This window comes from Dermacentor silvarum, chromosome 3, assembly GCF_013339745.2.
Source record: "Dermacentor silvarum isolate Dsil-2018 chromosome 3, BIME_Dsil_1.4, whole genome shotgun sequence".
NCBI classification, from domain to species: Eukaryota; Metazoa; Arthropoda; class Arachnida; order Ixodida; family Ixodidae; genus Dermacentor; species Dermacentor silvarum.
In genome coordinates, this window is record NC_051156.1 from 35632614 (window position 1) to 35645986 (window position 13373).

At 47.9% G+C, this 13373-nt stretch overlaps 1 protein-coding gene across 1 annotated transcript in view; it reads right to left on the minus strand.

The window, feature by feature from the left end:
- Nucleotides 1-13373, minus strand: part of LOC119444297 (sodium/glucose cotransporter 4-like) — a 603800-nt gene that overhangs the window by 286019 nt on the left and 304408 nt on the right. Inside the window, exon 7 of the mRNA XM_049663258.1 lies at nucleotides 9274-9354. Within this exon, the coding sequence (XP_049519215.1) occupies nucleotides 9274-9354 (81 nt within the window). The remainder of the gene's footprint in view (nucleotides 1-9273; nucleotides 9355-13373) is intronic.

Consider the following 13373-nt stretch of genomic DNA (forward strand, 5'->3'; position numbering starts at 1 on the left):
CCGAAGCGCTCCCGGCCATGTCAAGCCTAGCCGTGCCGACGCCGCTCGGAGCGGCGGGCGTACTCGTAGCTAGGTCCAACTAGGCTCCGGTGGCGTAAGGGGGAAAAGGGTCGAAAGATGCCCAAAACTCATTCGGAGACGTAAATCCGCACTTTCTCGTGATCGGGGGTTGAGTCGCAGACGATGAGACAAAAAGCCGGGCGAAATTTGGCACATAAAAGATCGCAGAGATGCAAAACGCCGGAGCGACGCGGAGGCACATCCGCACAGCTCGGCGACCGGCGCTCCTCTCTCTGAAACCGCTGACGATGCAGATGATTTTAGGAGCGAAGCTCCTTATAGCGGCACCCGTTCCGTCCCCGTCGTCGTAGTAGTAGTGTGTAACCAGTCTGAGAAAAATGAGAAAAAAAATGACAGCAGATCCACGAGGTGAATGATGATGAGTGGGCGAAGCTCCGGAGGGAATCATCGGATCTCCCGCTTAAGGGGACGCTAGCACAAACACGTTAGAAACGTGCAGTACTCTCTAGTAAGGGGGAGCGGCCACAGCGTCTTACGCAGTCATTTACACATGCCGGAACGTGCACCGCGTTTGCCGACGCCATCACATGACTGCTGAGAAAGTATACCCCCCGTATTCATAAACGCTCCTCGACTTGAACTTGACTTGCCACCGCCTTGGGCAGCGCGTTCGAAACGCGTTGAAGGTAAGGCGGAGAGGCCACAGCGTCTTACACCAGCTTCTTACACAGGCCGTAACGCGCTAGCACAAACGCGTTACACGATGGCTATAAATACCCAACATTAACGAAAGGCGGCGTTTCTAGCGCGTTTCTAACGCGTTTGTGCTAGCGCGTTACGGCCCGTGTAAGAAGCTGGTGTAAGACGCTGTGGCCTCTCCGCCTTACCTTCAACGCGTTTCGAACGCGCTGCCCAAGGCGGTGGCAAGTCAAGTTCAAGTCGAGGAGCGTTTATGAATACGGGGGGTATACTTTCTCAGCAGTCATGTGATGGCGTCGGCAAACGCGGTGCACGTTCCGGCATGTGTAAATGGCTGCGTAAGACGCTGTGGCCGCTCCCCCTTACTAGAGAGTACTGTACGTTTCTAACGCGTTTGTGCTAGCGTCCCCTTAAGCGGGAGATCCGATGATTCCCTCCGGAGCTTCGCCCACTCATCATCATTCACCCCGTGGATATGCTGTGATTTTTTTTTAACTTTTTTCCCGTCAGAGAATTGCCTTTAACGGCAAAGGACACCGCACGTGAAACGTCTAAAGACGCTGGTTTGAGGGCTGTCCGTGAAATGACATAGCAAGGTTGGCCGCGGTCTGTGGATGAGCAGTATCGACCATTCTTTGTAAGACGGTTTGAACTTTCTGTGGATGATGCATGCTTAATTTGGGAGAACCCAGCGGTTATACCCCGCACTCTCCAGGAGGAAGTGATGTGAATTTTGCATGAACAGCACATTGACATCAGTAAAATGAAGGCGCTGGCATTCAGCGGCCCGGGATCAATAGCTGCTTCGAAGAAACACTAAAGCAATGTCACATCTGTCAGAGTGCGAGACCAGGGGCGGTATTCTGTAACAGTCTACCTAGTGGACTGTCCATTTCGGCGACCGTTGATTCGCTGCTGCTTGACGTGCACGAAGGTGCCAGCCAGTCTCCTTGCTGCAGGTCAAGCAGCAGCTAATCAACGGTTGCCGAAATGGACAGTCCACTAGGTAGACTCTTACAGAATACCGCCCCAGGTGAGCAGCCAGCGCCACTGACTCCGTGGAGATGGTGTAAAAACAGTTCGGAGCGATCGTGCATTTCGACTTCGCAGAAAAGGGGGACAAAATATTTCTGGTACCAGTTGATTCCCACTCCAAGTGGGTAGATATGAAAATAATGACTTTTACTACCGCACAAAGGGCTGTTGAAACAGTAAGGTCATTATTTGCAAGCTATGGTCTGCCTCTGGAGATAGTTACTGACAATGGGCCACAATTTCGGGCAAAAGAGTTCGCTGATTTCTTGCATTCAAATGACGTCAAGCATACATTAACTCCGCCGTATCATCCCTAATCTAACGGCGCAGCGGAACGAGCAGTGCAGACTGTTAAACAGCCATTGCTGAAGCAGCTGTTAGAGGATGAACGGAACAAAAGTGCCAGGTCTTTGCAACACAGAGTTGATAACTTTCTTTTCGCGTACAGAGCTACGCCGCATACGTTCACTGGTAGAACACCAGCAGAATTGTTTTTGAAGAGAAAGTTACGCACAAGGCTCTCTCTGCTTAAACCAAACATGGACGCTACGATAATGGCCAAGTCGGAGAGGGAAGTGCGCAGCGCAAACCAGCGTATGGGTAAACCTCGAGCATTTTCTGTTGGCTATCGTGTGCTAGTGCGTACTGTGCGTGGGGAGCTTGTCAAGTGGTGGCCAGGAACGATTGTGAGTGTGAAACCTGCTGTCACATATTTGGTGTACGTGGACAAACAAACGCGCTTTGTGCATGCGGATCACCTACGGTTTTCTTCTTTGAAGCACGAGGAGCGCTCGGAAGATTGTGGTGATGCAATTAATTCTCCGCAGGCCAGTGATAATTTGGGAGGAGAAAATTGCCCATTACAACTAGCAGTGTCCTCGCCGCAGCAGCCCCTCCTGTACTTAGACGCAACACTCGGGTGACGCGTCCACTTATCGACTGATGTACGACCGACTGTGATTTTGCTTTGGGGGGAGTGTTGTAATCGCATGAAACGTGCATGTGCTGATTATCTGTCCCTTTCCCGTTCAGTGCGCAGACTATGCGCGCGCATCCTTTGTTAGCGCTGTTGCCTTTAAAAGCACAGCGACCTAGCTGTGTTGTTGTACTGCCGTCAGATGAATTAAACGGCTTTTCGACTTTTGCTTCTTCCTTTATAATACTCATGTGTCATCAACTCCCTTCGCAAAAATAAATAACTTTCTCTTACGTACACCCCGGACTAACTACGGCAAGCCTACTCCAAACTTCTCATCAGCATCATTTTGGAATTCCTTGCCTGTAGATATAAAGAAGGGATCCTTTGAAATATGTAAAAAGGCTTTGCGCCAATGCCTTTTATACTCATAAACACTTCTTAATATTCATACCTACTGTTATATTTAAGTATATATGTTTTATTCCTTGCTTTACTGAACATTTTCTATAACTCAATTTTCTGTGATTGCCACTGTTTACCGAAATGTTAGTGTCTGATGTATGGTTTTATACTAGGAGGTCTGGACCCGAGCACATGAGGGTTGGACCCTCCCGCGTGTCGCCGTGCGTGGCTTAGCCGTGTCCGGGGAAAAGGGGATCCTGGGAGTTGAGCCGAAGCCGGGTGTTTGGACCTTTATGGCCCCTCGGCAGAGGCAACACACTCCTTTGGCCTCTGCTTCACGTAGACGGCACCCGCGGACTGACCCACCCGGGGGAAATCGGTAGTTGCCTTTTCCTGTCTCTCTCTCCCTCCAACCTTCGTCTTTCTTACTTTCACTCTTTCCTGTCCTCTCTTTATTTTCCTTTCACTTCCGACTTCGCGGGCAGCAAGGGTTAACCTTGTGCATTATATCCTGCCTTGGGTATATGTATTTGGTTATAGTGGTGGCGTACAGTTGGCGTTTGCAGGACCTGTCCCTTACAGACTCTGCAGCGTCCCCTTGTTGGTCTCCATGGTGGGTGGCTGGCGCCACCGCCGAAACTCATCCCACATATATGGATAGCTCCTTTCCTGCACTTGCTGATCGCCGCCCGAAACGGGGGCGCACCGAAGAAATATTCCAATTTTTTGGCCGACAAATTGAGAACTTTCCACGATACCACGTGGTACATAGTGAGAAAACTGACAAGTCTGTGAGAGTGATCTCACCCTTTATTGTTGCAAAGACTCTGACAGAGACTATAGGACCAGGTTACAAGGCGACGAAGTTGGCCAGCGGTGATCTCCTTCTGGAACTCCGCGATAAGAAACAACATGATAAACTACAGAATCTAGTGTCGTTTGGAAATTTTCCTGTGACTGTGACCCCGCACCGCACCATGAACACCTCCCGCGGTGTTATTTCTGATGACGACATGTTGGAGCTCACTGAAGATGAACTTCTGGAAGGATTTAAGGAACAAAATGTTTTGGCTGTAAAACGAATCAAGATGAGGCGCGATGGTAAGGAGATTCAGACAAAACACATAATTCTTACGTTTGGTTCAAGTGTTCTACCCGAGACCATTGAGGCCGGATACCTCAAACTACGTGTCAGGCCATACGTGCCAAACCCGCTCCGATGCTTCAAGTGCCAAAGATTCGGCCACAGCTCTCAGAACTGCCGAGGCCGACTGACATGTGCTAAATGTAGTGCCACTGAGCATCTCTCTGAATCATGCGAAAACTCTCTCCACTGTGTGAACTGTGATGGGGAGCACGCCGCATACTCGCGGTCGTGCCCATCCTGGAAAAAAGAAAAGGAAATAGTGACAATTAAGGTAAAAGAAAACATAACTTTCAAGGAGGCACGCAGGCGGGTATTGCACCTACCAAAAACCAGCTTTGCCGAAGTGGCGCGTCAGGGGGCAGCGCCACTAGCGGCTTCCGGCGGCTGTCCGGCTCACACACAGTGAGCTGCCAGCGACGCCATCCGCCCCCTCGGCGGCTGCAGCTAGCGCTGCTCCGCAACCCCAGCAGAAGGGGCCATCAACCTCCGGGCTAGTGGCCTCCAAGGCCTTGTCCCTCGAGAAGAGGCCTTCACCGCGAACAAACCGCTCTCAAGAGCGGGTGTCCAGCGCCCGCAAGAGCCAATGGACACATCTTCCAGCCAGACGGCGCAGCCAGCGCCAAAGGAGCGGCGAGAATCTCTCGACCGCTCCAAAAAAGAAAAAGCCCGCATCACAGGGCCCGACAAGGGCTCTGTAAGTTAAATTAGTCTCTTTTTTAAACACACAGCACAAAAAACACTTCCAACATGAATACACAAATAATACAATGGAACGTCAGAGGACTCCTACACAACCTCGATGACGTCAAAGAAATCCTACACAGGTTTAATCCTAAGGTGCTGTGTGTTCAAGAGACACACCTTAAACCTACACAATCAAACTTTCTCCGGCAATACGCCATTTTTCGTAAAGACCGCGATGACACAATCGTGTCTTCCGGTGGTGTGGCTATTGTAGTCGATAGAGGTATTGCCTGCCGGGAATTAAAACTTCGTACGCCCCTAGAGGCAGTTGCTGTCCGAGGGGTGTTGTTTGACAAGCTAATCACTATTAGTTCCATATACATCCCTCCCAGCTATCCACTTAATAAAACGGAATTTCAAAACTACATAAATGAGCTTCCGGAGCCATACATAGTTCTCGGAGATTTCAATGCACATAACACCTTGTGGGGAGACACGCGTTGTGATGGAAGAGGTCGCCTAATTGAAAACTTCCTTTTTTCCTCGGGAGCATGTTTACTTAATAAGAAAGAGCCAACGTACTACAGCGTGGCGCATAATTCATACTCCTCCATAGATTTGAGTATCGTGTCGAGTACACTAATTCCGTACCTGCAGTGGTCCGTTCTGAAGAACCCCTTTGGGAGCGACCACTTTCCAATTATACTAAGCTTAACAAAACAAGATGGTTGCTCGCCACATGTTCCCCGATGGAAGGTTAACTCTGCTAACTGGCAACTTTTTAAAGAAATAACATATTTAGGCCGGGATGACATTGCGTCTCTTAACATAGACGATGCTGTGGCGTATATAACACGTTTTATCATTGACGCTGCAGAAAGGTGCATACAACAAACTAATGGACTAGCTAATAAGCGTCGCCTGCCTTGGTGGAACGAGGAATGCCAAAAAGCACGTAAAAAGCAAAACAAGGCCTGGGGATTGTTTCGCAACTCCCCAACAGCCGAAAACTTGATTAATTTTAAACAAGCAAAATCGCAGGGCAGGAGAACGCGCAGACGTGCTAAAAGAGAGAGCTGGGAAAAGTACATCTCCAGCATAAACTCGTATACAGATGAAACGAAAGTCTGGAATAGGGTGAATAAATTAATAGGTCGGGAGTCACATCCCCTACCCTTAGTAAATAGCCAAGGTGATAGCCTGGAAGACCAGGCGGATACTCTAGGCAAACACTTCGAATATGTATCGAGTGAATCGCACTATACAGAATCTTTCCTGAAGTTCAAAGAACGCGAAGAGCGGCAGCCCCTTAATCGCAAAGGTTCATCAAATGAGGCTTACAACCGACCATTCAGCTTAGCCGAACTTAAAGCATCTCTCGCTTGTTGCAACAACTCAGCGCCAGGTGGCGACCGTATCATCTACGAAATGATTAGGTACTTACACCCCGAAACACTGACAACACTCCTCTCTCTCTTTAATGCCATGTGGGCGGCTGGATATATTCCTTCCTTGTGGAAAGAAGCCATAGTCATCCCGATTCTTAAACAAGGCAAGGACCCGTCTTTAGCTAGCAGCTACAGGCCAATAGCGCTAACAAGCTGCCTGTGCAAGTTGTATGAAAAAATGATAAACCGGCGCCTAATCTGTTTCCTAGAAAATGACAAAATACTAGACCCCTTCCAGTGTGGCTTCCGAGAAGGTAGGTCAACAATAGACCACCTTGTTCGCATCGAGGCAAACATCAGAGATGCGTTTATACACAAACAGTTTTTACTTTCGGTCTTTCTAGATCTAGAGAAAGCGTACGACACGACATGGCGCTTCGGGATTCTGCGAGATCTTTCCGCGATGGGGGTCCGTGGAAATATGTTAAACACAGTCGAAAGCTACTTGTCTAACCGGACGTTTCGCGTAAGAGTGGGCAATGTTTTATCTAGAACATTCACCCAGGAGGCTGGCGTGCCACAAGGGGGTGTGCTTAGTTGCACGCTCTTTATTGTAAAAATGAACTCCCTGTATACAGTTATTCCACGCAGCATGTTTTATTCTGTGTATGTCGATGATGTACAGATAGGTTTCAAATCATGCAACATTGCTATCTGCGAACGGCAGGTACAGCTTGGATTAAACAAACTGTCTAAATGGGCTGATGTAAATGGATTTAAAATAAATGCAAAGAAAAGTACGTGCATACTTTTCTCAAACAAAAGAGGCATGACACCAGTGCCAAATCTCACGATTAATCAAGAGGAACTATCCGTGAGCAGTGAACATAAATTCCTGGGAATAATTCTAGACTCAAAGCTCACCTTTATCCCCCACCTTAAATATTTGAAGGCAAGGTGTCTGAAGACGATGAACCTTTTAAAAATTTTGTCGCGCGCAACATGGGGTAGTGACCGAAAATGCCTACTGAACTTGTACAACAGTCTTGTCCGATCACGCCTTGATTACGGGGCTATAATTTATAATTCCGCAACGCCAAGTGCATTAAAAAATTCTAGACCCCGTTCACCATCTGGGCATCCGCCTCGCGACCGGTGCTTTCCGAACAAGTCCGATCCACAGCCTCTACGTAGAGTCGAATCAGTGGTCACTTCATCTGCAGCGTTCATACAATAGTTTTACATATTTTCTTAGAGTACACGCGAACATTGAACATCCCTCTTATTCAACCATAAACGACATGACCACTGCCACACTCTTTCAAAATCGACCGGCATCGAGAAAACCGTTCTCTTTGCGTGTGCGGAATCTTAGTGAGGAAATGGGTGTTCCGTTGCTTGAACACTGTCTTATGGCTCCAGCGAAACTGTTACCGCCGTGGCAGTGGCAGCTCATAGAGTGTGACACATCATTCGTGGAGGTCACTAAGCACGCACCAGAGGCACATATCAAAATGCATTTCCTTGAACTCCAGTCCAAGTACACATGCACAGAGTTTTATACAGACGCTTCTAAGTCACGTGACGGGGTGTCGTATGCAGCCGTCGGCCCATCCTTCTCGGAATCCGGTGTACTCCACCCGGAAGCAAGTATCTTTACGGCTGAGGCCTATGCTTTATTGTCAGCTGTGAGGCATATAAGGAAATCTAAACTTCGAAAAATCAATCATATTTACAGACTCTCTAAGTGTCGTAAACGCTTTAAAGTCACCCTGTAAACAGAAAAATCCTACACTCATTGAGCTCTATTCCGTACTGTGTAGAGCATATGTATCTAACCAGCATATCATTATATGCTGGGTGCCTGGCCATAGAAGCATTGAGGGTAATGTGCTAGCTGACCGAATGGCTACGTCAATAACATCGCACGCTACTAATCCTTCAGCTGCTGTTTCTGCAACAGATTTGAAACATTTCTTCCGTAAGAAATTGCGAAGCCATTGGCAACGTCTGTGGGATGCACAAACAAATAATAAGCTTCACTTGATTAAGCCACAGTTAGGTTTCTGGCCCCCCGTAACGAAAACACGACGAACTGATGTCCTATTCTGTCGTCTCAGAATAGGTCATACATTTGGCACCCATAGTTTTTTGTTGACCGGGGATGAACCACCAACCTGTGGTAGATGTGGTGAGAGGCTAACCGTCCTCCATGTTCTCCTGGAGTGTCGGGATGCCGAAGCAGATAGAAAAAAACATTTCCCTTTAGCTTACCGCTATCATGTCCCTCTGCATCCCAGTATGTTTCTTGGTGAGGAACCGCTGTTTAGCACCAAAGCAGTCCTCGCTTTCTTAAACGACGTGGTACTGCATGTTATAAGCCCAATAAATTCATAGCACATCCTCCCTCCAGAGGATGCTGCTGTGATAGTAGTTTTGTATAAGCACATGCCTCCAGGCCCTTGTGGTTCAAGGGCTCTGTTTAGGCAGTAGTGCTTCTGTCCAATTACTACATTTTAAATATTTTAAATATCGTGTCACTCTTTCTCAATGCATTCTTCATTTCATAGTACACCTCATTAGTCATGATCTTAGTACCTGTATATTTTACGCACTTTACAGCGATTATTTTAGGCCCCTTTACAGCCACACTTCATCAACTTCTCAGAATTCATCGCTCCACTGCACACTCACAAACACTGGCATGGCGCTCTTTGGCCATAACTGGCCCTTGCGCCATAAAACACCACACATCATCATATACTAGGAGGTCTCACTCTCAGTCTTGCGATTTTGAGGCCTCCTTCTGTATTTATGTCATATGCAATGTATTACATGTAGTTCCATAATAAAAATCACGAATGTATTATTTTCTCTAGGGCAGTGAAGCATGGTATGAAACCGATACCTCCTAAGTGCCTAAACGTTGACTTTCGTTACATGTTATTGGAACTCTGCATGAAACGCTGCGCACGTACCCAGCACAGCTAAGACGGAAGCGCCAGCCACCATGATGACGGCCTGGACGAAGTCAATCCAGAGAACGGCTGACAGACCACCTGCACAAAGAACAACATTGCTGCTGTACACCACGTACGAAAAGCTAATGTTTCCCCCGACCGCTACAATCAAAATAATACACCGACACCTTCCACAGAGGGCTGAAAAGGCCCCGATACGGACGCCGGGCATAGCCCAGTTGTATACCGTGCACTGGGGAAAAACAAAAGAGAACCGAAAGATGAGCAGAAGTGCTGCGAAGTTCATAGTACGGACTCACACACGCTCACAAGCGTTCATCGTTCTATCACAGGTGGTCATAAGCAGCTAAGCTTAAAATAGCGCGGCAGCGCATTCATGGGCTTCCACAAACACGAGGGCATGGTCCCAGAATATTATGTTCCGTAAAGTTCCTGTCATTATGTTTCTATAAAGCAGTCCAATCACCACATCTTGATCTTCATACGATGGGCAGTCATAAAAGAGTTGCTTTAAACGTTGTGATGTGCCATATGTGCAACAATTCGCACTGTTCACAACTCACACTAGAACAGGCATTCGTAAATACAACGCCTATTTTCATGCTACCGAGTAAAGTATGTTTTCGTTGGTTAAGGCCGGGTAAGAGGTGCATTTTTTTTAGGAATTCGCCAGTTCGTGAACTCCGACGAATTCCGGGTCTCTGGAATTTAAATGGCTTGCAGGTTTTCGACTTGCGACTCCTTCACGATACAGAAGCAATGTGATACACAATTCACGTCGGAGCGCGAACAAAACGGATCGCTACCATTCCTAGATGTACAAGTTACACGAACCGACGGCAATCTCAAATTTTCAGTCTACCGAAAAGCGACCCACACAGGCCGCTACCTACACTTCGCATCCAACCATCCGGCAAACCACAAGGTATTGGTCGTAAATTCTTTATTGAAAAGAGTCGAAACTCATTGCACGTTGGAATCAGATCAAAAGAAAGAAAGGAGAACGGTTCTCAACGAACTCAAAAAGAATGGCTATACAACGGAATTCATTCAAAAAACCACCTGACAACAAAACAGAAAAAAAAAACAACTACGAGACCTCCAACCGTTGACTTCCCCTCGACCACAGAAACGAGTGTCCATCTCATACGTCAAAGGTACCAGCGAAGCTCTCAGCCCAGCGTTGAAAAAAGAAGGCCTCAAAGTCGCGCACAAACAGATGAACGCTTTGAATATCCTCATTCCTAAACCAAAAGACCGTCCACCAAAAGAAAAAGCTCAAGGCGTCGTCTATAAAATCAGCTGTGCCGACTGTCCGGCGTCGTATATCGGGGAAACCTAAAATCTAAAAGAAAGAATTAGACAACATGAAAATGATGTCAGAACATTCAACCGAATACTTTGCGCCGTCGCCGAACATTCGGAAGACGCCGACCACAAGATTTCTTTCCAAGATACCCAAATCCTTCAAACAAAGACAAACGGGTGAAAAAGGCTACTACTGGAGTCTTGGCACATTCAGAACACGGCGGGTAATAAAAACCGCGTGAAGGGCATCCTTCCTTCTTTGTATGTTCATGGCCTTGCAGAAACGACGAAGGGAAGAAAGGACCCCCCACTCTAGGTCACCAACACCAAAACATCTCGTCCCCCCTTACCCCCCGCCCCTCGTCAACGGCATTCCCGCGAGTAAAGGGCCCCAGCATTGGTCAACCCAGCCGACCTCATGATGACGATGATTTATTGGCATCCCCTTTGACGGGACGACGACAAATAGTCACCTGACCTGCTTGATTTAATCAGGTATACTATACATGTTCTTTATCTAGCATTTTTGTGTACCTCTCATTATTCTTTCTTTTTCAAAAATTTACCTTGTACCGCTACCTCTCATTATTCTTTTTCTTTTTCAAAGTTTACCTGGTACCGCTACCTGTCATTACTCTTTTTTCTTTTTCAAAAATATACCTTGTACCGCTGCCAGCAAAGCCGCAGCCCCCCCCCCCCCCTACCGCCTCTTTCATCTGGCAAGTGTCTCCCCACCTTGCGCTCTCTCCCCGTTCCTCTCCTTTCTTGCGATAGACATTTTAAAAGCGGCACACCGCCACCTCCGCAGAATAACCCCTGAAGAAGGAGCCGAATTGGTTCCGAAACGTCGGGCTAGTAAATTTCCTTATTTGGTTGGAGTCAATCTCTAAGTCTTAAGATATCCTTATTGATTGACTAGAATTTATTGAGCAGGAGTAATCTGAGCCATGTGTTCGTTCAGGAAATGGTGCCCTTGAGCAACAACCGAGCAGTAGCAGTTTCCTCCATTGTTGAGTTGCGTCAACATGTTGCCTCCAAGTTCCCTTAGATAAAAATCCGCGAGAAGCTCGAGGGCACGAATAAACCTTGCCGTCGCTTTCAATGCTTCAACCTCTGAGCGAGGCTACACCATCCTTTTTTTACGGATAAGTGAAGCGGTGGTGTGGTACCACAGCGCGCATTTTTTAGGTTTTTCGCCCGGCTAATATGAAGTCAGAAAAAAACAACTTCTGTGCAAGTTTTCAGACTTTATTGTGCATAATAACTTGTTTACAGAACTCTGTGTGTCTGTAGTAATAATGGTACTCTTTTTTGTGCGGTCATTTACTTACGTGCAGAACAACACGAAGTTTTGTGACAGTTGACAGTCTCCAGTGGTTCTTTGCGCTTTTATTTCTGCTTGCGATGCGGAGAGCAGTAGCCGCCGCCAAATAAAAAAAAAGCACCAACTGTCTCTTGAATAAACAAGTTGGCCGACAGATGGAGTAGCACGTTGTGGTATAGAAGTTACATAGAACGGATAATCAAAGAGGCTGGCCTACGTTTCGATAGGCTAATAGGCTATGTAGTCAAACCCTTTGTCAAATACTTTGACAAAGATAGGTGCGACTATCGAAACGTAGGCCAGCCTCTCTGGGGCACTTTACCTCTTTTAGGGGCGAAGTTCCTTATGGCGTGGCCCGAGCGTCCCGTCGTAGGTAACCGCCTCCGGAGTAGCGGAGAGTGAGTGGAGAGGAAGAGCGCGCTCTGGCGTGTGAGGGGGCTCGCATCGCGGGAGCTCGGCGGAGCTCCCGCGTGTGTGGAGAGAGTGTAGGAGAGGGTAGGTGCAGTGCTTCGCCGCTCATTCTCTCGCCGTTCGCTCTCTCTCCTCCCTGCGCCCCACTCTCCCGTTCGCTCGCTCGCACGTATATATAAATGGAGTGAACCGCCAGCGTCCCCGTAGCGAACGCGTGCTTGAACTGGCCGTAGAGGGCGGTACTTGTACTATATAACGAATGCATATACGCTGAAAAATGCAAGATGGTACGATACTAGAGGGCGATACTTGTAGTTTGAAAAAATAAAAGGTTAGTTTTATGAAAACAGGAATGACGTCACACGTACGGAAGGAGAGAGACGATCGCGCGACGACGATCGCGTGTTCTTCGGGGGCGCCGTACGCCAGGGGGTGCTCTATAATACAATAAACGCGCCGTTTTGGCGCGCGCGCGTTCAGAGGGTCTGCGGAAGATGGACAAGGCTGCTGAGCCGCGTGCGCGCAGGGCGGCGGCGGCTCGCGCTCGAAGAAAGGACCCCGACGTGCGGGCGCGCACGTCGGGGTCCCTTCGAGGAGCGTTTATGAATACGGGGGGTATACTCTCTCAGCAGTCATGTGATGGCGTCGGCAAACGCGGTGCACGTTCCGGCATGTGTAAATGGCTGCGTAAGACGCTGTGGCCGCTCCCCCTTACAAGAGAGTACTGCACGTTTCTAACGCGTTTGGGCTAGCGTCCCCTTAAGCGGGAGATCCGATGATTCCCTCCGCAGCTTCGCCCACTCATCATCATTCACCCCGTGGATATGCTGCCATTTTTTATGTAACCTCGATAGCTTTTATTTCTGAATATTACTTTAAAAAAACTTCTGCATTGCCTTGGTTAATTTGTAGGCGACAAGTGATTTCAAGTAGAGCGATCAGATTTTCGAGAAGGTGTATTTTTAGTATTTCTCACGGACCCGGCAGTTACGCGATCGTGGATCAGATATGACTGTGGATGAAAAAAAGAGGACAAGTGCAGTGTTCATATTTT